General features: G+C 42.8%; 1 protein-coding gene across 3 annotated transcripts in view; it reads right to left on the bottom strand.

The window, feature by feature from the left end:
- The window catches only part of PRTFDC1 (phosphoribosyl transferase domain containing 1), a 96,259-nt gene extending 71,776 nt beyond the window's left edge, over nucleotides 1-24,483 (bottom strand). Inside the window, exons 1-4 of one of the 3 annotated variants that reach the window (XM_059910787.1) lie at nucleotides 24,364-24,483; nucleotides 23,333-23,398; nucleotides 13,530-13,636; nucleotides 7,676-7,859 (exon numbers count right to left, since the gene is read on the bottom strand). In XM_059910787.1, the coding sequence (XP_059766770.1) occupies nucleotides 7,676-7,859; nucleotides 13,530-13,633 (288 nt within the window). In that variant the 5' untranslated portion in view covers nucleotides 13,634-13,636; nucleotides 23,333-23,398; nucleotides 24,364-24,483. Of the gene's footprint in view, nucleotides 1-7,675; nucleotides 7,860-13,529; nucleotides 13,637-20,779; nucleotides 21,354-21,390; nucleotides 21,515-23,332; nucleotides 23,399-24,363 lie in introns of those variants that run through there. The other 2 variants (XM_059910795.1, XM_059910779.1) reach the window with 2 other exon arrangements.
- Between the last annotated feature and the right edge of the window lie 1,886 nt (nucleotides 24,484-26,369).

The following is a 26,369-nucleotide window of genomic DNA, read 5'->3' as shown; positions in this document are numbered from 1 at the left end:
CTCTTCTAGAATATTACTACTGAAGTCTTTATCTGGCACTCACACTTGAGTTCAAGATCAGCTGGGAATGAAAATCTAAGTTAACAGTTATTTTCTCTCAAAATGATGACACTACTCCACAACTTCTGATTTCTGCTGTTGCCTTTGAGAAGTCTGTTGACAGGATAGTGGTAATTCCTTTAAAGGCAATTTTCCTTTTCTCCCCAGTTACTTTTACAATCTATTCTTTGACTCTGGGGTTTTGCCTTTCAGTCTCACCAGGATGTGTCTACATGTGGTGTCACCGTGCTTCCTGAATCTGAATATTCGCGTCTCCTGTCAGCTCTAGAATATGATTAGGCATTATCTTATCAAAAATTGCCTCTCCTCAATTCTCTCTAGTCTTCCCATATGGAATTCCTAGGTGACACATTTTTGATCTTCTCACTCAGTTTTTCATGTCTCCCATCCTCTCTTTCTTATATTCCATCTCTATCCATGCTACCTTCTAGATAGTTTTTTCAGATCTATCTTCCAGTTCAAAATTCATACCCATAACAACATTCAATCTGCTGTTTATCATTCAAGTTACTTTCTTATCCATTCAATTAGTATCTTTTTCCTTGCTAGACATTCTATAATTTCCCTGCCAAAAGTTCTGTTATTTTTTCTTCTCGTGTTGTCTTATCTTTCCTTTAAATCCTTTAACTTATGTCTTTAGTCATGTTAAGTACAATTATGTTATATTCTCTTTCACATAGCTTGTTTACTTATTTTTGTTATTTACTTTGCCAGCCGATCTGGCCTATGGTAGATTGTTTCTATGCATCTGTTGTGCTTTGGGTGTGTAAGCTCAGGTTAAGTGAGGCTTATCTGTGGAATCCTGCCTAGGTTGAGATATTCCCTCCAGAGAGGTTTTCCACTTGCTTCTGCCAGGGAATTTGGGACTATTGTGGTCTGAGACCAATTTTAATATTAAATTCTCTGGTTGGAATTTCCCAGATGATGCAGGTAAAGTAAACGAAAACTTCAAACTCACATGTGGTAAAGACCCCTGTTTAAAAGTTCCCACAGGATATTTCACTTTCCCACTCCAGCCCAGGCCAAGAAGGACAAGCTAGTTTGTTAGGGTCTTCCATTACTAAAGGATGGATTTCTTTTCAGCAAGGGCATATACATTTGAAGGCACTGGCTTTGCATGAGGGTCTTATCTAACTTCCCATTTTATATGGGTCCAAGGCTTTACCATCTGCCTCTCCATGGGGGTTAAAGTCAGATTATTGAGACAACTCTCAACCCTGCCTCCTGGGAGCCCCCAGTTCACACTTACGAGCTGATTCTCAGATCTTCATTTCTGCCCCTTGGATATTCCCTACCTTCTTGTGAGCTCCAGTAAGCATTTAAAAGGCTTTTTAAGTTATTATATTCACCTAGCATTTTTAGATGTCTGTAGCAAGAGGATTTTCAAGTTGTTTATTCCATAAAACTACCACAATCAAATTCTTTGTTTGGGTTGTTAACCTACTTGAATGTATTACTTTGAGAAAAAGAAAATATTTTTAAAATGTGTAACATAATGGTGTAACACAAATAGGTGCTCATGTAATGCTCATAACATTACATGTTATCTTTGGATTATTAGATCAGCTGAAAAATTAGGCTCCGTAGACAAAAAAATTTTTATGAGAAATAATTGATATTTGATTCTTTGTTAAATAAAATAAACACTGAATACTTTCACTTGTTTTGTTGATCTTGTAAGACAAGCTACAAAGTATAGCCATTTGTGGGCATATGGGGTGTAATACATGTAATAATTTCTTTCTTCATGCAACTTCCAGATTTTCTCAAGTAAGGTCACCATTTCTTAAAGGCAAATTATTGCATAATGATAATAATTGTATATATGAACTTAATATTTGTCTTACATATATTTTAGGAAAAAAAAACTCCTTTATAAATGTTAGCAAACATATTAATATCTTGTGAAACAGTAAAATTTTGTGGAAAACCTTAGAAAAAACTGTGGGAAATGTGGTATGTTGCAAAGGGCACAGGCTTGAGAGACAGATGGGTCTGGGCTCTGGTGCCATCTCTACTATTTATTGGCTGTGTGACCTTAGGTGAGTTAATTAACCTCTCTAAGCCTCTTTTTCTTCATCAATAAAAGAAGAGATGAGAGATACCTGGCAGAGTTACACTCAGGATTAACTGAGATAATGAATTCATCTAGCAAATGCTAAATGAACGCTAGTGAAAAGACAGAAAGAAGGACGGAAGGAAAGAAGAACGGAGGGAAGGAGGAAGGAAAGCTTGAAATGTTCAGGAATCCAGGCTGCCAGTACCTCTCATTTCACTTAAAGAACAGGAGTATGTGAGGCCATGCTCTCCAATGAATCAGCCTAATGCTAATTTCTAAGTAATCTTCGTGTAGATGGTTATCATTCATGCAAATTCACTTCATGTCCTACGGGAAGTTTAATACAAAACAAAGACAAGTCAAATTGCCTAGAGCCTTGAGATATCTGGACCATCCATCCCTCAGGAAGGTCCCTTAGTAAACAGTGGAGGGCGTCAAACAACTGGGACCCCTCCTGGGAAAAGAGCCCCTAAAGTGAACTATGAATGCTGATGGCTGTGACCAGGAGACACACTGCCTCTCAGTAAACTGAACTTCCAACTTTTTTCCTCAAAAAATAAAAAAAATAAAAAATAAAAAGAATCACAGAGCAGAAGGATAGGAGGGAGTAAAACTACATGATGCTTCTGGCCAGCAGTCACAACAGCCCCCAGAGTCCTGACTGCCCTCTAGAAATCTCTAAAGGAATGAAGAGAACACCTTAGTGGCCACTGTTTCTGCTAAGAGGTCTTCAAGATGTCTGCTCCGGATGAGTCGGTTTGGAGGTACGGGGAGCACCAGACAGCCCCAGAGGAAAATGAGCTAGCCCTGCTCCCCTTATTTGGTGGTGTCTTAATAGGTCTCTGTCCTCGGGAATGTTGAAAGAGCTCAAGTGTGTAAAGGGATGGTCAGCTCAAGACTAACCTGAGGGCAATGAATTCACCTCTGGATGAGGACAGCTTACGCTCTATGAGCAGAGAGCTGGGCTGTTCACCTCGTAGCCTGGTCTATGAATATGGCTTTCCATCCATTTCTGAGGAATTTAATCAGGGGAAAACCTGGCTCTGAGTGAGCAGATAGGCTTTTACGTGAGGTCGTCTCTCAGGAGATGATCTGTGTCACCTTCAGTGATGGACAAGAGGAAGGACATTTTGTAAGAAGGGAAGAGAAGAGACACCACAATTATCCTTGGCTCCTACAGGATTTAAGGGTGGGACAAACACTAAAATGTGCTGTGTGTGAGAATGGACGCTGGTGGTAAAGATTGAAAGTCTAGGGCTTCCCTGGTGGCGCAGTGGTTAAGAATCTGCCTGCCAATGCAGGGGGACACGGGTTCGAGCCCTGGTCCGGGAAGGTCCCACATGCCACGGAGCAACTAAGCCCGTGTGCTACAACTACTGAGCCTGCGCTCTAGAGCCCACGAACCACAACTACCGAGCTCGCGTGCCACAACTACTGAGCCTGCGAGCCACAACTACTGAGCCTGCGCTCTAGAGCCTGTGCTCCACAACGAGAGAAGCCACCGTGATGAGAAGCCTGCGCACCGCAACGAAGAGTAGCTCCTGCTCGCCGCAACTAGAGAAAGACAGCACACAGCAACAAAGACCCAACACGGCCAAAAATAAATAGTAAATAAAGTCTACTATTGCCTTCCTCCTTCATCAGAACCCTGGGAAGGCGTCCCGACAGCCCTATCCCCAGGGAAAAAATACGGTGACTTGAAAATATCTGTCGAGATGCAGCAAAAATGATCACAATAGTCTTGGAGCTATACAAATGCAAATGCTTGTTCAGAACTAGTATCACATAAACATGAGATAATAAGTGTTAGAATGTGTGCCTCTAGGTTGAAACATTGATGAAATAGAGGATGTTTAGAGAAATGGACAGTGAGAGTTAGCAACATGGTTTAATCTCACATGGATCCTAATGCTTTTAGTTTCAGCAAGATTGATGTATTCTGGACCATAAAACAAGACTCAAAAACTTTAAAAGAATTGAAATCATACAAAGTATCCTTTCTGCAACAGAATTAAACTAGAAATCGTATAGAACTATCTCTGGAAAATTCCCAAATATTTGGAAATTAAACAACAAGAAATAATCCATGAGTGAAAGAGGAAGTCACAGAGGAAATGTGAAAATAGTTTGAGTTGAATGAAAATGAAAACAATACATCAAAAATTTGAGGATGCAACAGTTAATATCACACTGACTGAGAGCAAGGCAAGAATGTTTTCCTTCACTATTTCTATTCAGAATTGTACAGGAAGTCCAAGCCAGTGCAATAAAGCAATAAAAAGAAATAAATACACAAATTAGAAAGAAAGAAGGAAAACCATCTCTATTCACAGAAGAAATGATTGTGTTCATAGAAAAATCCAAAAGCATCTACAAAAAAGCTATTCAAACTAATAAGAGAGTTTTGAAAAGTCATAGTATTTGATACACAAAATCATTAGTATTTCTATATACTGGCAATAGGCAACTGGAAATTGAAATTCAAAGAAAAACTTACCATATATAATAGTGAAACCAAGGGCAGTCATCAGTTAGATCCCTTAAACTATAACTTGCTTAATAAATAACATCCTGTAACTTGCCTTCACTGACGAAGCTTGCTTTGTTTTCGAAAACTGCATACCCTCCAAGCTTCACGTAGCTTAGACAATATATCACAAGACGCCTTTCATCACCCCCTACAGATAACACCTCTGACATATGGATTGCTATAGTACAGTTGTTTTTTCAGGAACATGGAGTTAGTCTTGCCCAGGTCAAATCAGTCAAGACCCCCCAACCATTAAACTGGTCCTGTGCAAATATCTGATGGATGACCATTTGACGTCATAGGACCGAAAATTCCACCCTCAGATCATCCTAACGCCGTCATTTTCTGAACATGCGTCCCAGGAAGAAGCATGTAACTCAGATACACCTGTGCAGAACACAGGTTATGCTGCAGAAATCAACAACATGATTTTTAAACTTATATGGAAAGACAAACAACTAGAATAGCTAAAACAGTTATGAAGAAGAACAAACTTGGAGGACACATACTACCTGATTTCCAGACTTCTGTACAGATACAGTAATCAAAACAGTGTGGTATTGACCAAATCAAAATAAGCACGTAGGTGAACAGAACTGAACAGAGTGCCCAGAAACAGACCCATGCATATACAGTCAATTGATTTTCAGCCAAAGATCAAAGGCAATTCAATGGAAAAGAACAGTCTTTTCATCAAATGACCTTGGAACAAGTGGACATTCACTTGCCAAAAAAAAAAAAAAAGAAACCGTTATCTGTACCATATTAATAAGTTAACACAACACGGATCATACACCTAGATCTAAATTTAAAACTAGGAAACTTTGTGAAGAAAATAGAGGATAAAATCTTCATGACCTTGAATTAAGCAAAGATTACTTAATGAAAGGATGCTCAACATCATTATTCACCGGGGAAATGCAAATTAAAACCACAGTGAGATGCTATCAGCTAGCTGAATGGGTAAAAAACAAAGAAAATAAAGAAATCCTGACAATACCTAGTGTTGCCAAAAATGTGAAGCAACTGGAACTCTCATACACACTGGTGGGGATGCAAAATTATTCAATCACTTTGGAAAACAGTTTGGCAATTTCTTATGTATACTCCCCATATGACCTAGGAATCTCAAGACAAATTTACTCAAGAGAAACAAAGACATAAGTACAGACAAAAACATGCAGGTGAATATCTATAGCAGCCTTATTCATAATCACCCCAAAAAGGGAACAAACCAAATATCCTTCAGCTGATGAATGATTTTAAAACTGGCATATCCATATAATGAAATCTTACTTGACAATAAGAAATGAACTACTGGGACACAAAACAATATGAATGAATTTCAAATGAATGATGCTAAGCTTTACAGATTTACTAAGGCCACATGATATTTGATTACATTATACGACATTCTGCAAAGAGCAAAACTCTAGGGACAGAAAATATATCAGTGGTTGCCAGAGCCTGGGGCCTGGGGGAAGGATTAACTACCAAGGGACACAAGGGCATTTTTTGTGGTAAGGGCTGTTCTCTGTCTTGATTGTGGTGACTTCCATGACTGTATGCATTTGTCAAAACTCATAGAACTGCAAACTAAAAGAGGTAAATTCTATTGCACGTAAATTATGCTTCAATAAACCTCACTTTAATTTTTTTAAGATTTTAAAAGATTTTTTTAAAAAGCTGTTTGCTGGGGAAAAATACAGTAAGAATCAGAGTCAAGTAAAAAAGAAAAAAATGTCTTCTAAGAAGGAAGCACAGCTACTTAAATCAGGATGAAAGACACCTCAAGAGAGAAAAGATTTTTAAGAGAAGATGAAACCAATAAATCAGGTTTAAGATGTCTGCAAAAGCAAACAAACAAACAAACAAAAAACAAAAACAAAAAAACCCCAGCTTCATCCTGCCCTGAGAGGTCATCAGGAAAATACAGAGTATCTTAAGAAATAAGAACTAATTTGCCAGATACTCAAAAGCTGAGGCAACTGAGTAAAAGAAAGAGAACAGTAGGCAGAAATCTAAGATGCCCTCCCATCCCTATCCCCCGTGTACACACCCTTTGTGTATAATTGTGTACACACCCTTTGTGTATAATCTCCTCCACTTACGTGTGGGTGTGACTTGTAAATATAACAGGAATTCACTCCCATGATTAGGTGATTAGTCAATCGACTCTGAGTTCATCAAAAAGAGCTTATCTGGGTCCCCTGGTGGCGCAGTGGTTAAGAATCCGCCTGCCAATGCAGGGGACACAGGTTCGAGCCCTGGTCTGGGAAGATTCCACATGCCACGGAGCAACTTAACCTGTGCGCCACAACTACTGAGCCTGCACTCTAGAGCCCATGAGCCACAACTACTGAGACGGCGTGCCTTAGAGCCTGTGCTCTGCAATTTATTTATTTATTTATTTATTTAAAAAAAGCATCACAAAAGGTAACAGCATAGAGAAAAGAGGCGAAGGCTAAGGGCAGACGTCTTTGGAGAATAATCTCTATCAATTCCATCCAGTGGTGGCCAAGAAAACCCAGCACAGACTGGTGGAGGTTCCCTGTTCTTGTCTCATTGCTCTTGATAACTCATTGTCTCTACAGGTTTTACTTCTCTACCTCCGGGCCCTGACTGCAGTCACCCAAGTACTAACACTCCTCTCTGGGGGGGACACCCTCCCACAGGTCTCCAGGGCCAACAGTGACATCCAGAGCAGAAACACGTCTGTATTCACTGGACTTCCTTAACACTCATTCTCAACACGGCCATTGGTGAGACTAGGCACCAGGAAATAACCACTGAACTTTATAACCATAAAAAAAGCATGAATCATTCCTGAATCATCTTTCCCTATATGGGAAATATAATAGGAGGGTTCCCCCTGCCCAAAGAATATTATCTGAATTACAGGTTGTAGTATCTTGCAAATTAAAATAAAATACATCCTTCATCTTCATAATATTATTATTTCTTTGATTTACAGCACTGTTCATTCTGAACATCATATAATGAAAATGGAGTAAATCATAACTTACCCTGTAACTTTTTAGTCTGATGAAATCAACCTTCATAGAGACAAATCTATCGGAATTTCGACTGATGTTCTTAAGGTGTTCTACCAGATCTGCACAGAACTTGTAGCCTCCTTTAAGTACACATAGGACCATAATGTCACAGTATCCTATGTCTTTCATAATATCCTTAGCCAGCCGTTCAATTCTGAAAGAAGGGATTAAAAGATATATTAAAGCATGATTACTTCTGAGCATTTTTGTTCCTTTCCCCAAAAAATGCATGATGTACTCTACATATTAGATTATGCAGGAGAATGTGGAGAAGGGCTTGGGAGACAGAAGCTTACAGATAAAGAAGCTTTGTTAAAGTTGGACAAAGAGAAAGTGTTCAAAACATATTTCTGATAACCACATCATCAACCATACATTTTTGCTCCTCTGCATCACAAAAAATGATTAAGGTGTAAAATATGATGTCAAAGATCACAAAGGCTATTATTTGATCACTACAGAGCCTGGTTGTTAGCTTTAACAAGGCTATGATGGTATGTGGTGATATTACGTTCCCTTTAAAGCAGAGAAAAAGGAAATGGAGAATGACTCACCCACCTGACCATGTTAGACGAGACTGGAGGAAAAGTCAAGACCATAATAACTATCGAAAGGATAATATTTGACTTATATTTGATGAAGATAACACGTTACCTATATGAAAGGTGCTCCAGACAATCTCAGTGGACACCGTCTCCACAGATCATAGTTTGAATAGTGTCTCCTGAAGTTCTACACTGATGCAGCCTTGGGCTGGCACCCAACACCTAATGTGGAACTGTCATTGTATTTTTTCTCATTGTTTCATATGTGTAAGTCCATTGCCCATACACCCATACAACACTAAAACCTTGAATGGAGGTAGGATCTAAGGTGCACACTTTTTAAAATATTCCCACTGGCACCTCAAACTGAATTAGATTTAAAACAGATGAAGTGAATGATGTGAAAAAATAAAATATTATATCACATATGTTCTAAATATGTAATATATATACTTCTAAGTATATATACTTCTAAGTATATACTTCTATATACTTCTATACTTCTAAGTATATACTTCTAAGTATATATATATATATAATATATATACTTCTAAGTATATATATATAATATATATACTTCTAAGTATATATACTTCTAAGTATATACTTCACTTTATATATTTTTATAGGTTTTTTATTTGTGTGTGTATATGTGCCTACATATACATATAAAATGACAACCATGGTTTCAGGTCATGTTTCTCAAAATATGATCAACGAAACATGTACATCAGCATGCCAAATATTCTTTTTTTTTTTTAAAGATTTTTTTTGATATGGACCATTTTTAAAGTCTTTATTGAATTTGTTACAATACTGCTTCTGTTTTATGTTTTGGTTTTTTTGGCCATGAGGCATGTGGAACCTTAGCTCCCCAACCAGGGATCGAAGCTGAACCCCCTGCATTGGAAGGCGAAGTCTTAACCACTGGACTACCAGGAAAGTCCCCAGCATGCCAGATATTCTATAAAAAGGGACACTTGTTTCCAGCATGATGCAGTGAGGAGGTCAACACATCCTCTTCACAAAAAGAAAGTAGAAAGTCGACAAAACTGTCAAAAGCAACCATTTCAGCACTCTGGAAATCAACCAAAGGCATGCACCAAACTGAGAATCATTTATTCATGAAAACACTGAACACTGGGTAGAAACAGCACAGATCTGTGGTATTCTTGTCTGAGAATGGTCCCCTCTCCCTGGCCCCCAATCTGCTCTACCGTTCAACCAGGTAGTCAAACAGGGTGGGGCACTGCTCACCCGATGGGGAGCACCGTCAGTTAACAAGGCCATCTTGGTAGCATGCCAACAGGGAGGGCCAGGGGCCCTGTTATCCTGAAGTTGCAGTCCTGTTTGAGCAACTACCTGGCAGACTAGTCACAGATTTAGTAGAGAGTTCCGGGAGGTTACAGTCATGGGAGTGGGGCAGATAATAAACTCTCCACATATCCCAAGTTGACCGGAAGCCGTGCATATGCACTGCAGAGACTAGTGTGGGCCTAGGCCACCACACATCCCTGGATGGTGGAGCCCGTAAGCCTGTGTGGCAGAGACACAGGAAAGCTCAGTGGAAAGTAAAAGCCAAGGAAGGCTTGAAAAAGGCTGGAAATTTGAATGTGCTTGCCAGGCTCCCACACACATTCATCAGCAAAGAGTGGAAGCCTCCCTGGCTCAAGGTGTTTGAGTACAATCTCTACCCAATCTTAGGCTGAAGATTAAGCTATTCAGACACAAGCATGAACTCTGGTGAGCAAAACTTAAAAGGAAAAACAAGAAAAATAAACTGCACATCATCAGAGGCTACACATTGTGGGGGAGACAGTTTTCACAGACTGGCAGACAAAAAAAGAAACAAAGAACAAGGGCAGGGGCTTCCCTGGTGGCGCAGTCCTTAAGAATCCGCCTGTCAATGCAGGGGACACGGGTTCGAGCCCTGGTCCAGGAAGATCCCACATGCCGGTGGGGCAACTAAGCCCGTGCGCCACAACTACTGAGCCTGCGCTCTAGAGCCCACGTGCCACAACTACTGAAGCCCGCGTGCCTAGGGCCCGTGCTCCGCAACAAGAGAAGCCACCGCAATGAGAAGCCCGTGCACCGCAACTAAGAGTAGCCCCAGCTTGCCACAACTAGAGAAAGCCCACATGCAACAGCGAAGACCCAATGCAGCCAAAAATAAATAAATATATAAATAAATTTATTTTAAAAAAATAAGAAGGGCAATGAATAGGAAATAGTTACTAATATGGTAGAGATTAAACCAAGTATATCAATCATCACTTTAAACGTGAATTGTCAAAACACACCAATTAAAGGCAGAGACTGTCAGAGTGGATCAAAAAAACACCCTAATATATGTTGTCCACCAGAAATCCATTTTAAATATGAAGACACAGATAGATTAAAGGGGTTGAGAAAGATGTACCATGCTAACATAATCCAAAGAAAGCTGGAGTAGCTGTATCAATTTCAGACAAAGCAGACCTCAGAGCAAAGAAATTGTCAGGAATAAAGGCTGACCTTAGTGTATTAAAAAGAGGTCAATTCTCCAGGAAGACATCACAGTCCTTCATGCATCTGCACCCAACAACAGAGTATCAAAAAATTGATAGAACTGTAAGAAGTAGATGAATCCACTATTGCAGTTAGAGACTTCAACACCCCTCTCTCAGTACTTAACAGATCCAACAAGGCAGAAAACCAGTAAGGATATAGTTGAAAGGAACAGTACCATATACCAACTGGACCTGGCTGACATTTGTAGAATACTTCACCCAACATTCTCCTTAAAAGATATCAATAATAAAATGAAAAGACAAGCCACATACTAGTGGGAAATATTTGCAAATCATATGTCTGATAAAGGACTTGTGTCCAGAATATATAAAGAACTCTTACAACTCAATAAGAAGAGAAACAACCCAACTGCAAAATTAGCTAAAGACTTAAATAGGCATCTGTCCAAAGAAGATGTATGAATAGCTAACGAGCACACTAATCATTAGGAAAATGCAAATTTAAACCACAATGAAATACCTTTATATATCCACTAGAATGGCTATAATTAAAAGGACAAACAATACTAAATGTTGGCAAGTATGTGGAGAAACTGGAACCCTCAAACACTGCTGGTGGGAATGTAAAATGGTGTAGCCACTTTGGAAAATAATTGGCAGTTTCTTAAACTTACCATGAAACTCAGAATTCCTCTCCAAGAGAAATGAAAAGATATGTCCACACAAAGACTTATACGTGAATGTTCATGGAAGCATTATTCACAATAGCCAAAAACTAGAAATCTAAACGTCCATCACCTGATGAGTCAATAATCAGATATTGTATGATTTAATTTATATGAAGTGCTCAGAAAAGACAAATTTATAGAGAAAGAAATCAGATTAGTGATTGCCTGATGGTGGGGGTAGGAGCAGAGACTGACAACAAACTTCTGGTGATGATAGAAATATTGTAAAACGATGGTGGTGATGGTTGCCTAACCATAAAAATGTACCAAAAATCATTGAGTCATTTACCTACAATGGGTGACTTTTGTAGTATGTAAATTATATCTTAATAAATTCATTTTAAAGGTGGGAAAGGGCATTCTTGGGAAGCCACTCCAGACCACTGAATCAGAATTTCTAGACATAAAGCTTAAGATTATGCATTTTTACAAGTTCACTGGGTAAGTCTCCTGTAGAGGGAACTGGTAACCTTACCAGGATTCAATCGTGTACTAAATCAGGATGCAATTAACTTAAGTCATAAATTAATTTTCAGATGAGAAAAGCAGGAATTTGTTTAAACCAGGGGTTCCCAAACTCGTGTGAAGAGAAAATGCTTCTGAGAGTTATTAAGAAGTGAATTGAGTACAAAGACACCCACTACACAAAAAAGGTGCTTTAACTGCTAAAGTCAAGCAGATTTCTTCCCTACCCCTCCCTTTTTCTTTGCAGGAATCTGTATCTTTAATACGAATTGCCAACACGGAGGTTTAGCAAGTTGGGAGATGCCAAATTTCTTACATTTATTTCATCACAGAACCTTTTTTCCTTTCAAGGATCAAAACTTGTATACCATGGAAGGCCACCTGAGGCTGTGAGAAACCACAAACTAGAACTTATTTTAATAATATATAATAGTTTGAGAGAATACACAATGTGCAGATCTTATCCAATGGAAAATCTTAGAATGTGAGTGAGAGAATGACATTTCCTTTTGCTTACAGACAGGCACTGATGGAAAGATAATATCCTGGGAATAGTGACCATCCAGCGCTTTTCAAACTTTCCTTTGGCTGAGGATCTATTTTACAAGTTAAATTTTAACTCAGGAGAATATAACAGCTTAAAAAAATAGAGGCAGAAATACAACGGCTTAAGGAAAAGGGGGGAGCGCGGAGCCCAAAGTCTCAGTTTGCTCCTGCTTCTCAGAGCCTCTCCCACCCCAATTTCTGAGTCTGAAATCCATGAGGCTTGCTTTTCATATAAATGTGAAGGCTTAAGTACTTGATCTTTGTACAAGAAATTAGAGGTCCATGGAAAGGCAAGAGTCGGGGCATTAAGGAAGCTTTGTTAAAGGGATAGGGCCTATCAATCCTGAAGCCTGTGGTGGGCTGAACTGGAGGGGGCTCTCTGAAAACCAAAAAACAAATGAGGGTGACTTAGGGGCTTAGAACAGGAGAGAAAATGTTAGCTTTCGAAAAGCCAATCGGCTAGGAAGGAGCCAGAGGATATCTATGTCGATGGGTCCAAAAGAACTAGAAACTCTACTCGAGAAACAGTTCTGTGCTGCTATTTTTAAGCTGCAAATATTTCTATTTCTAAAACATTACCACTGAAAACGTAATTGTGCACAGACTGGCCGACCTGTGAGAAATGACTTATTTGAGATAAACACAAGTCGCAGGAAAAGCCTTCAGGGGTGTGGCCTGTGAAAGCAAAGGTCACCTCTTAACTGTCCCTGGTTAAGAGTCTGTGAAAAACGTGAGATAAACGCTTTCCCAACCCTCATTTGCATCAGTTTGTACAGGACATTGTTATTTTGAGGCTGTTACTTGTGATGTAACACCTTCCATATGTATAGCCTTCTCACCATTTCCCCTGAACAAATATCCCAGTAAATAGTTCATGTAAAGCACAGATTTATTTTATTCCAAATTCTCTGCAGTATAAAAGTTCTGTGTACCATTATATAGAAGAGACTCTGGAAGAGGGTCCCCAAGTGTACCGTTTGACTCACACAAGAGAGGGCTAGACAAAACTTACACGGCAAAGAACACTCACCTGTCCACAACGATGCCGTGAGGGATGAGGACATAGTCCAAATCTCCGTAATAGTGCTGTGGGTACGTGAACAAATTCAAGTCGTACCCTGGCCAGTCGTCCATAATCTGCAAATCAAATTATCTTGGTTACAATATTTTTCATTGGAAATTTATTTTAAGAAACATAAATAAACAAGAGCATCCTTTGAAAAAAAGAATAATATTGAAAACAGACTAGGTCTGATAATTCATATGGCATTAAATTATACTCTGTAGGACTTCCCTGGTGGTCCAGCAGTTAAGACTCCACGCTCCCAACGCAGGGGACCTGGGTTCGATCCCTGGTCAGGGAACTAGTTCCCGCAAGCCGCAACTAAGACCTGGTACAGCCAAATAAATTTTAAAAAAAATTATATTCCGTCAACCTATGAGAAGCCAGGTGGGACAAGGTAATTTGTTTCACGTAACCTGACGAAGGACCTACTGAAGTGAACAGGGAACTCCATTCCTGACTTTTGGCATCACAAGATAAAATACCAACTTAATGTCTTACAGCTAACCTGATAGCATTGTTTGTAAGAGTGCACATATGTAAATATACAATTTATATCTAAATTACAAATACCATCATGAATATATTATAAGTAAAATTATGTTTGTAATTACAGGCACACCTTTTATTGCGCTTTGCAGATGGTATGCTTTTTACAAATTGAAGGTTTATGGCAACCTTGTACTGTCAGATGATGCTCAGCATTTTTTAGGAATAAAGTATTTTTAAATTAAGGTGTGTACATTGTTTTTTTAGACAATGCTATTGCACACTTAATAGACCATGGTATAGTGTAAACATAACTTTTATATGCACTGGGAAACCAAAATAATTTGTGACTCATTATTGCGATACTTGCTTTATTTTGGTGGCCTGGAAGCGAACCCACCATATCTCCAAGGTCTGGCTGTCTACTGACAGAGACGGGATCGCCCCACATTATTATAATATATTATTATATATACTCTTACATGTCTGTGCACTGTAATCACCTCATCTGCCTGGGAAAGATTACCTACTAAAAGTACATGTCTCCTGGGATTATTGTGGACCCAAACTTCTGAGTGGTCGGGTCATTACAGTAAAGACTTCAAAAGGCTGTGCTATGGTGGGAACGTAAGTCAGTCCTGTTGGGAGCCGACTGCTCCAGAAAACTGGTATATTCAGATAGCGGACAGCCTGCTAGCAAGTCTTCCTCTTGCTTAGGACAGGATGTGCAAGTCTGATGGTTAGACAGCGAAGAGGCGGGAGAGGAAATGATGGTGAAGACCAAGTTACGTTTACTTTCAGGTCATCCAGAAAGGCTGTGACACGGAGGTGTCAGACACCAAGACAGACCACAGCTGAATGGGCTCTGGATTTCCGGTTACTCCCGTACACTTCCACCAGACTCCTCCATGCAGCTGTAAGCTTCCGGGGCCTTTCATAATGCAGACCTATCCTAATTTCCCAGCCCAGTTGCCTACACCATCCCCTCCTGCCCTCAGATTGGTCTCCAGTCAAATCAGGATCCTTCCCAGCTCTGTGTTCTGCCATTTGTCTTGCACCTATGCCTTCTCCCTCTCTGTCCCCCCTACCCCTGTATCCCAAACTCAGCATCTTCCACAAAAACTCAGGTCAGGCCCCACTTCTTTCTGGAGGCCTTGCTGACTGTTCCTGCTCTATCATCACGTCTCCCAAACTCCTGGTGCCCCTCAGAGCTCAGTGTGTTCCCACTGCTTGCGACATATGTACGTCTGCGTGTGTGTTTTGTCTTGTCTCCTCCCACTGGAATGTTAGCTCCTTTTGGTAGAGACTTCGTCTGTCTCATTCACTGTTGAAACGCCAGTGCTCAGAACCCTGACCCAGAATATGGTAGGAGCTCAAAAATGTTAAGTGAGTGAATAAATGGCACAGTCTCCACCCACACGTTACCCAACCCTCAGTTTATCTCCTTGTGATAAAGAGCACCACTGTTCATGGCTCCAGAAATTCCTACCTACCGTGGGCCGACTGACAGTCAAATGATGTGTCATCTCCGTATCTGAAGAGCATCACATCTGCTCTGCCTTGACCAGCAAATCAGCTGGTGGCAACTGTTGAATCTGCACAGAGCAACTCTGGCTTCCACCCTGAGAACTCCTGGGGCCTGCTGTCACCATCAACACCACAACGGCTGGTCAGAGCCTGAACCGCCAGCTGAACGTGAGGAGATTCCAGAAGATGCACTAGCAGACCACGACAAAGACCAGACGAGAAGCCTGACCAGCACCAGGCCCCAGGGAGATCACCCAAGGGCACAGCACTTTCTGGCTCCCCTGCCAGACCACGCACACCACCCACCCTGCCTCTTGCAGCCCTCCCAGAGGCAGCGGCATGAACTAGTGGCCACTCCTCCCACCACGGAAATCCTGTAGAACCCCCTGCCTGGCTGAATCTGAGACCACTCCCTAGTCCCTGGTCTAGGGCTCAGCTCTGACACTTACTATGATGTTAGGAAAATTACACTTGAGACTCATTTCCCCCTCCTTTAAATAAGACACAATAAAACCCATGGACAGGGTTGTTTTGAGGATAAAAAGACAGAGCAGATAATGTACTTAGAGTTCCTAGCACATCTCCAGGTATATAATAAATGCTTAATAAATGACGCCCCCCAAAAAGAAAAGAATGATAAAATGACAAAACAAACCTACATATAAAAACTGTACTGGCAATCTGTAGCTCAGAGGCAGCACGGAGTAATGGTTAAGAGCACGGATTAGAAGTCTAACACACCCGGGGGTGAATTTACTAGCTGTTGGACCTTGGGCATTTTAACCTCTCTGGGTCACAGTGTTTTCATCTATAAAATGGAGCCGATGCCTACCTCATATGGCTATTTCAAGGACCAAATAAGATAGATAATGGATATAAAACTCTTACATCAGTATCTGGTCTACAGAACGCTGCCGTAAATGTTAACCAGTTAGATGTACTGAAACATCAATAGTTTACTTACAAATTACGCGTGTTAATTAATTTAAAGAAGTGCTTTAAACCTATCTGCCAAAGTCTTATTACCCTAGTTAAAGCTGTAAATTTCAAAGTAGAAGAAACGTGTTTCTCTAAAACTATCCTATAAGCCAAACCAGCCTATTTCTCAATGAGTCTGAAATAGTGAGTTTTCACTGTAGAGATAAAAGACAATTAGAAATGAGGGAACCACTGGTTTATCCTTAAGAGTGCGTGCAAATTGCACTGTAAATGTGTCCTAGACCTGAAGGAATGGAGGCTGCTAGGAACTGCAGATAATTATGTTTTTCATCTGCTTTTTGAAAAATCAAAACAAGAAGTCTTTAAATAGTTTCAGTATCACAGATAATACGCTCTAAGTTTATTCAGAACAATGGCTTCTCTGTTCAAAGACGCAAAATATGGCCAAGCTGGGGAAGTGACAAACACACTGAGCCATTTTACACCACATGCAAACCCCGGAACTCCTTCGGACTCTCTTTTCCCCATTGGAAGATATACTGAAGACCTTCTTTCTAAGTCATCAGAAATAAATTTTTTGCTTAGAATATTTCTTGCCTTGTTTTTCAAGTTGTAACCCCTAGGGAGAAAAATAGTTTGGAAACACATACAAAAAGCTAATCTTGGGGGACTTCCCTGGTGGCGCAGCGGTTAAGAATCCGCCTGCTAAGGCAGGCAACATGGGTTCGAGCCCTGGTCCGGGGAGATCCCACATGCCGCGAAGCAACTAAGCCCGCGAGCTACAACTACTGAGCCTGCGCTCTAGAGCCCGCGAGCCACTACTACTGAGCCCGCGTGCCACAACTACTGAAGCTCGCACGCCTAGATCCCGTGCTCCTCAACAAGAGAAGCCACCGCAATGAGAAGCCTGCGCACCGCAACCAAGAGTAGCCCCCGCTCACCGCAACTAGAGAAAGCCCGCGTGCAGCAACAAAGACCCAAAGCAACCAAAAATTATTAAAAAAAATTTTTTTAAGTATTTGCATCAACGTCTTTAAAAAAAAAAAAGCTAACCTCGGCTCCTCTCTGCTGCTAAGCCCCAAACCCTGGGCCCTACTCTCTCCTTCAGGCAGTGATCACAGTGGCCGCCAATTTCAGGTTCACATCCACCCATCCACTGTTAGAGAGGAAGGGTGTCTCATCCCACAGCTCTGCTTCTGGGAATCCCAGACAAGAACATCAACTGGCCCAGCTGGGGTCACTGGTCCAGCCCTAGAGCCAGGGAAGGGGGTGCACTGTGAGGGATGCCTCAGAGCCACACATTGAGAAACTGAGTCGAAGCTGTGTCCTCAAAGAAGGGTCCCAGGTTCTGCTACCAGGGGAATGAAGGGGGGCTCCACAGACCAAATAACATCCTGTATCTGCATGCCTTCCTCTTCTGTGGGGGGCTCTATACCCGGAAGGGGAAACTCATCACATCTAGTAAAGTCGTTTCCATGGGGGGAGGGGGAGGGAGATGCCATAACAGAAGCACAATCATTTCAGATTTTCTCTTCTCCTTACTCCTACCAAACTCACATGTGTAGGCACTAACTATGCTTCTTTGATAATGATTCTGTAAAAGTAAACCATATCTAATAACCTGATCCCCAAAGACCAGAGAGGTAGAGAAATCTTTTCTCTCCCTGAGAAACAACAAAGATATACCAACTGAGGTGTGTGTGTGCGGCATGGTACGGGGGACACTGGTAGCCAGTCTATCCTGAGCAAAGTTTCTAAACTCAGGGTCTACATCTCCGATTTGGTAATTAGCACCTGCTCCCATTTACTGTTAATAATCTACTAATGTCCTACCTCCCCGAGTAAACTGAAAGCCATTTGTAGGCAAGAGCCATCTTCAGTCTCTTCATTTTCCCTTCTCTTGCACGAACTGTATTTCTCGTTTTAGGCTCAAGTCATCTGGCTCTATGTCCCTTCCCATCTTTATCACCAAGTTTCTACCAACTCAGACTTCTCTTCTCCACCTCATTTTGGACACTCCAGTACACGCCCTGATGATCCTTCTAGCTACTCCATCTTGTAGTAACTTCACCTACCTTAGCTCAAGTGACTTCGCCTCCGGTCCACCTTAGCCACATCCCATCCGCCACAGCAGCCTCCCCTTTGACATTCTTCTCCAGAAGCACAGCTTCCCATGTAGCACGTGCTGGAAAGCTGGCTTCAACTCCTGCTTCTGCCACTTGCTAATCATGTGACCTTGGCGACTGCTTATCATTGCCTCAGCTTCCTCCTCTGTAAACTGGGGATTATAATATCCCTACCTCGAAGATTTGTAAGGATTAAATGAATCATACAGGAAAACCACATAGTAAGTGCTCAATAAATGCTTGCCATTACTAACTGCCCCCTTTTCCACTGGTACTAAAATTTCCCTTTGATTTTTTCCAACCCATCCTTGAGTGCTCTCTGCTTTCCCCGTATTACCTACCCTCCTGAGCTTTCCTTTTCCTCTCAACCCTTCCATCAGCACCTTGAATTCATTCTGAATTTACCTTGCCTGCCCATATCCAACTTGATATTAATGTAATTATCCCAAGTTATACTGGAGAGAATGACATAAAGGCAGGGATGATCTCCATTATACCTTATTATTTCCAACCTTGGTGGACCCTCTCACTACCTTCCTGCATCTTTCACCAAATTACCTTGCTTTTGAGAAAGCTTCTTTTCACAGTGATAGATTGGGCTACTTACTGTTCCATCATTTGCTTTTTAGACTTTAACAATCTACCGTTCCTATTAGTCATATCGACTGACCTCATTCGTTTTTAAGACTATTATTAGATACTAGTACTATACTTTAACCATTCTACTGATGAAATAGTTGTTTAAAAGATTCTCACTACTGATGGCTTCGTCTTTTCCATCGTGATGCCACTTGCTCTTCCTGAGGCATCTGCCCCTCCTGCTGACCTCTTAGCCTCCTCATCTCCACAAAACTCTGTTCCCTAGGCACCTACCACCTCGTCTGCTCTCTCCTACTTTGCTACTCATTCTTGGTCTCCTTATCTGGCTTCTCCCAGACACTCAGCCTGTTACATTTGGGGCTTTCTACCCTTAACAATAGTTTCACATTTCTTCTCCATGTTCACTGGGCATCCCTATCCACTGCCAAGCATCAGATATTTTTCTATTTGCTGACAATTTCCAAATCTATCCAATCACCCTCCTGAATTCCAAACAGGAATTTCAAATTGCCTCCTGTGCATCCTGACCCATAGGCTTTACAGGTACTAGAGACTCAACTTGCCCAGAACTGAACTTAGTGATTTCCCCTTTTACATTTTCATCCCCCTCCAACGCACCCCAAGTCTAGGCCTGCCCATCCTCTCCATGGCAACTGGAATGATCCTTCTTTTTTTTTTTTAAAGCGTAAACTGGATGTCATGATTGCTTCTCAGAATGTAATGATTTCTTTGCCCTTGGCAGGCGCTGTCTTGAAGACCCTTCTTCAGAGTCTTCACGTGGCTACCTCCTGCTTAGCCTTCAGCTCTTGGCTCAGATGTCACCGAGGGGCTGCTCTGCCTGAGCTAAAGCAGCATCCCCAGCCCTCCGCCAACCACTCTCCATCTCATTGCTCTTGTCTTTTCACTGCACTTATCACTCTCTGAAAGTATCTTCGTTGTGTATTTGCTTTCTTACTGCTTGCCTGTGTTCCCCTCTAGAATGTGAGCTCCACCAACACAGGGCTTTTTGTTTCCCCAGAGCCTAGAACACGGTCTGGAACACAGCAGGACAGTCAACATGAGTGGAATGAATAAATAAATGAACTCCTCCTTTCAGAAGGAAAGGCCCGGCTTTGAAATTAATACTGGGCAACAGGGTTCGACCTGAACAGATCGGTTAGGCTGTGAGATGTTTCCTAGCAGAACGCTCCTATCCTGTAGTCCCTTCCCCGTCACACACAGATTATCCGTGCATTAGAGGCTGATCCCTGAACAAAGACTCTTAATGTAGCAAGTTAGCCCACACCGCACCCTCACCACCGGGTCACTTTAAACCTGACGCGTTAAAACTACCACCTTCCATAGAGACCATTCTAAGCCAGGCCGAAGCCGGCGCCATAGGCCAAGACCAGATTTGATTCCAGGACACCGAGAGATGGGAACCCACCGGGCGCTGGCTGACTTCGAGGGATCCCCAGGGATAAAGAGGCTCTGGTCTGGGACCCCATCCTCCCCCACCTTCTCATTCGGACACACTACTAGCTACTCTGTACACACCGTCTCTAGCTGGCTCAGCGGGCCCAGCGTGCTGTTTCCCTTCTGCCGAACCGGAGGCTCGCTCGACGGCGCTAGCGTGTCCCGAGCCCGCGCGGAGGCCCCACAGAGAGAGCCCTCGCCCGGGTTTCCAAGCTCAAGCTCCGTCCACTAGAGCTCCTCTACTTCCTGGCTGCCCCAGAGCGCCCCGAGTATCCCTTCTGAAAACAGCACGTGAAGCCCGCGCTGGACGAGTCAGGAGGGAGCACGAGAGGAAGGAGGCCCACAGGAGCGGCCCGCGGGGGTCCTCGCAGGCCCGCCCGGCGCCCGGAGGTGACTCCCGGTGGCCAGCGAGAGTGGGGAGCCGGCACCACCCGGGCTTAACGAGGGAGTAGCGGATTCCTGGCGGGGGGAGGGGGGGACACTGAGGACACGGGGTGAAGGGATGTTAAGCGCGGGTCAGACTGGGGGAGGGGCAGGATGGACGCGATCCCGTCGCGAGGGAGGAACAAAGCCGTGGCCCGCTCTCTCCCGAATGCATTTCGGGCGTTTAATCTAAAAGGGGAGGGAGGGGTGCCAACAAGGGAGGGGCGGGGAGCGCGCGACTCGGCCCCGAAACCGGAGTTTGCATTTACCACGACGCCTCGCCCGTAGTCTGGCGCCTCCTCACGGCTCCCGGCCATGTTTCTCCGGGGAAAGCGGGAAGGAAAGAAGCGCGCGGGAAGGAGCCAGGACGGTGACGGGCCGGGAGGGGGTGGGGGGAGGTGGGAGGGCGGGGGAGGGGAAGGGGGCCCGCCCCGCCCCGGGCCGCCGGGCGACCCAAGCCGCGGCGCGCCGACGACCCCACGCCTGGCACGGCTCCAGCGCCTCGGCCCGCGCCCCCAACCCGGGCGGCTCCTCGGGCGCGGGGCGCGGGGCGGGGAGGCGGGGCCCGGGGCGGGGGCGCGGGGCGCAGCTGCAGAGCGGCGTTCTCTCCACCTGAGCGCCGTTCCCCGGGCGCCCGCGCGGGTCCCCCTGCGGCCACCGCCCATCTGCGAGCCCCCAGCCCGAGCCCCGCGGGGACCCGGGAGACCCAGGCTGCCCGCGGCTCGGTTTTTACAGGAACAGAAAGCATGCCCAGATCCCCCGCCTCCTTAGGTCTGTCCTCCCAGCTTTCAGGCTGACAAGGTCCTTGAATCCTTCCTGCTGACTTTTAGGCGCTCTTTATCCCAAGTAAGTCCGCGAAAGAGCCTGCGGTAGAGGATATTCTCGAAGTACGGCTGTGGGCGAAGCTCTGATGTGTTTTTAAAATCCTCGAACTGCCCAGCCAGGCGTTTGAAAGAGCCGTGCGGTGGCTTATCCCTGAACCATGCCCGCGGTTACAGGATGTGGACTGGGAAATAGGGCCTTTCCTTTACCCCTTTCAGGGCGAAAAAAAGAAGTTTTGACACATCATCTACTTTACCACTTTTGTAAGAACGTATGGTCAGATTTTAACTGTTTCAGGTTGCAGCTTAAAGCCGTCGCTCTTCTCAGATTCAGAAGCCTTCTTTTATGAATCTTTTGTTAATTCAACCCCTGATCCCAGCCTTCCCCGGAATGAGGGTCCCCGTTCTTTGTCCGTTCCTCAAGGGCCCTGCTCTCCCTTTATATGCATTCATTGCCCTGGTCTTTTCCCTCCCGCCTCATCCTTTGCAGACCCGCTCAGGTTTGAAGCCCCGAGCAGAACTCGGGCCCCTCCGAAAGACTATTTTGTTCATCTTCGGGTTCTGGCACAAGGGAGGGAGAGGAATGCTGATTTTGCTTGGTTTGAGCGGAAAATAGTTATCAATCAGTAATGTCACTCTGGGTTGGAAAAATGTTAGTCATTCCGACATGGCCGTGCTCAGCCCTGTTTGTCCTCTCCTAAGTGCCAGCACGTGGAAGGAAGGCAGCCCCGTGGATTGCTGAAATTAGGTGCTGTGCTTGCGGACTGGCTCCCATAAACTGGGTGACAGTGTTTCTTGCACAGGTAAACATTTTCTCTCAGTAAGTGTCAGACGTCCTTGTTTTGGGCCATTTTTATAGTTTGACCTCTTTTCTCAAAAGTGAGGGACCATCTTCTATTTTCATTGTCAAAGGCCAGGCCCAGGAAGCATCTTCACAACCAAAGTCATTAAAACTTCCAGAAACTGAAAAGTGGTGATCCAGCTTTAGAGTTCAGAAGACTCTTCTGGGGAGGCAGCCACCCGCCTACTCAGTAGGTTATGGTGGAGAAGCTGTGTGTTCAGACTCAGACATCTGAACCAAGACACTCAGGTGAGTGTGATGCAGTGGTTCACCAACCATGCCTTAAGGAATCCCACTGTCTTACTGCTGCAAAATCACATTTACCCATAGGAGGCTCAGTGCTGGTACATGGGCCTTAGGGACAAGAAACTTCAAAATAGGTTACAGATGTAGCTGCTCTACTGAAATCAAAAAGCTACTACTGTGTGCCCAGCCCAGGCACTGTGGAAGATGTAAAGGAAATGGTAGATAAATCTTTGCTTAGAAAGGCCATTAATTAAATGTAAAATCCAATAGGTTCACAATAGAAAAAAAAAAAAAGTCACTTACTTGAATGACAACAGGAATCGTAAGAATGCACACTCAAGAACATCCTGTAGAGACCCATAGGACATCCTATGAAGGATACAGAATGACACACAAATCGTTTAAAATTCAATTCATTTTATTTATTATCTTTTTATATTTTGATAACATTTTGTGTGATCTAGTTATACTTCTATACTTTGGACAGCATTAATGTAATACAATATACATTTGATATCACAAATAGCATTTGCAAGAACCGATGATACCCAAGAATAACAAATCATTTGTCCAGACTTTACTCTTAATCTTGCATATGAGGACTTAGAAGCAAAAATTCTTTTTAAATCTCAAATTTCTGTTATGTGTCTAGTGCAATGGCTTCAGACCAGGATTCTGATTTTTCTAGCAATAATCCATATGACGTGAGCCACTGAGGCTAAGCCAATTACATCCATCAATATGCCTCAATTTTCTCATCGGTAAGAGGGGCACTACATTTCTGCTCTACTGCATATGAAGATGAGATTAACGTGAGCTAACATGCAAGAGAATCCTTTGAAGAGTGCTATAAAACTGTAAGGTGTTATTAATTGGAGATGCTGTGACAATGTGTGACCAGATGTTTATAAAGTTATTTGATGGGCAAAATGACAGGGTAATTGCCTTTTTAAGATGGGTGTAGGGTGACCAACCACGGACAGTTATAATCTAGGGACAAGATGGGACTGGTATGAGAATGGATACAGTAGAAAGAGAAAATTATTAAAGTAATGGAATTTTCCATAAAAAAGGATGTTTTAGCTCAGATTGTCCATTTTCTGATACTCCCTTGAAGAAGCTGTAAGGATAAAGACGTAGATCTTTACAAAGTTAATAACCAGTAAATATACTTGCATTTTTTTGTCCTTCTCTTAATCCCCTTTTAGTTGGAGGTTCCTGCATTTTCAATTCTGAAACTGTCTAGTACCATTACCATGGTGTAAACACAAATATTTATGTTTACCTGAATTCTCCACCAGGCTAAAAACTTTGTCCTAAAAGTATATACTAACCTTTTGCCAGTTTGGTTAGTTCTTGACCTTTTGCCAGTGTTAATCTGTTGTTGAAGGAGTGATTCAGTCTATGTGCTGAGTTGTTCAGAGCCAGTCACTCAGTGACACCAGATTCGAAATCCGGAAGGGCATTTAGTTTTTTGAGTCCTGAAACATGAAAATAAACAAAAAAATGTGTTGAAATCCATAAACATGTGAAACTTAGTGACTCAGATTGTTAGTCACAGAGTAACTGATTAGAGTCTGGATGAAATCCATTGTGAACAAAGGCCAGTAATAATGATGATGATATTTTGCTTTTTCTTAGTGCAGAACAAAACCCTTTACAAATGTTACAAGTACAAAAAAAAAAAAAAAAAAAGTGGCAAGATACTTTCTTCCAGATATTCAGCCTAAGTAAGAACCTTGCTACCTTTCAGGTATTTTTTTTTCCCCTCAACATAAATACAGAAAAAAATATAGTTGCAAATAATTGTAACACACAACCACTTAAGCAAAAGCCTAATTAGTATTCAATTAGCATAGCAAGCCCTCTTTCCTGGCTTCTTGTTTGAAGCAGACTGGATCCAATGCATAGTCTTAGAGTAAAAAAAATAACGGCTCCATAACGGTTCTTACAGAGAAACCCAGGAACTACATTCAGAATTATGTTTTGCATTATTACACTTTCACTGGTAATTAACCTTCCACTGAAGAACATGGAGGATAAATTTGCCCGTTCTTTTGCAGTAATGTCAGGCATGAGTAGTATCATCAACAGTAAGTGCTGGGCTGCTTCAGAGATATCCTCCCACTATCTCCCCATCTGACCGGAACAGGAATTGGATAGCTTCAGAGTAGAGGAATAATGTGTCCATGTGTTCCTCCAGATCTCAGAGTCCTGGCAGGCGACTTCAACTCTCTTGGCCACCATAAAGCAGTCATTGAAAGGACACAGCTGCAGGAACTAGAGGCTAAGGACTAAATAAATCCATAGTGCTGGAGGCACAAGTCATGTACATGACCCTAACACAATACCTTGTGGTTATGAATGAACGGATTAGCCTCTAATGGTGCAGTGGCAGCTTATGCAAAATTAATTGGTGCCTCAGCCAGTGCCAAGTTTCTAATGGAAAGATGTCCACTTCACACACACACACACACACACACATACACATACACACACAAAACAAGGAGACCTTAGTTGATGAAAACTTTTGCTGGTGTGGGGAGACTAAGGACCAAGTGGAATGGGAACTGAATGTTCTCTTGGCTGAACATGGATTCTCTTCAGATCAGAGCTGATATACGAAACCCACCAGCAATATCTCAGGAACTGATCCAGTTCTTGCCAGGTTCTGGGTTGTATTTTAGGGTCGAGGTGGAGGGAGCTTGGGAAAGAGGCTGGGAAGAAGTAGTTTGAGGTCTGATGTCTCACATGGGAAAAGAGACTGAGAAAGAAAAAAGAGATTTGGACACGGAGATACCTAGAGAAACACTTCCCAAAGTGTGTTTCGATTCACTTTTCTTTTTTTAAAATAAATTTATTTATTTACTTTTGGCTGCATTGGGTTTTGTTGCTGCACGCGGGTTTTCTCTAGCTGCGATGAGCGGGAGCTACTCTTCATTGCGGTGTGTGGGCTTCTCATTGCAGTGACTTCTCTTGTTGCGGAGCACAGGCTCTAGGCACGCGGGCTTCAGTAGTTGTGGCACACGGGCTCAGTAGTTGTGGTGCACAGGCTTAGTTGCTCCACAGCATGTGGGATCTTCCCGGACCAGGGCTCGAACCCGTGTGCCCTACGTTGGCAGGCAGATTCTTAACCACTGCACCACCAGAGAAGTCCTCGATTCACTTTTCTTTATGCTTGAAAAAGATGTTGTGACTCATTAGGCTTGAGAAACAATGGGATAAGCAAAGCTAAACCCTTCTATCTTGTGGAATGTCTGGAAGCCTTTAATATGCCAACCTGCACTGTCAATATTCAAGAAGACTGTAGCAAAATGGAGTGTTTCTCAAACTTTTTGTA

This window comes from Balaenoptera ricei, chromosome 2 (genome assembly GCF_028023285.1).
Source record: "Balaenoptera ricei isolate mBalRic1 chromosome 2, mBalRic1.hap2, whole genome shotgun sequence".
NCBI lineage: Eukaryota > Metazoa > Chordata > Mammalia > Artiodactyla > Balaenopteridae > Balaenoptera > Balaenoptera ricei.
The sequence above is the reverse complement of the archived record's forward strand: the minus strand, read 5'-3'. Positions and strand labels throughout refer to the sequence as shown.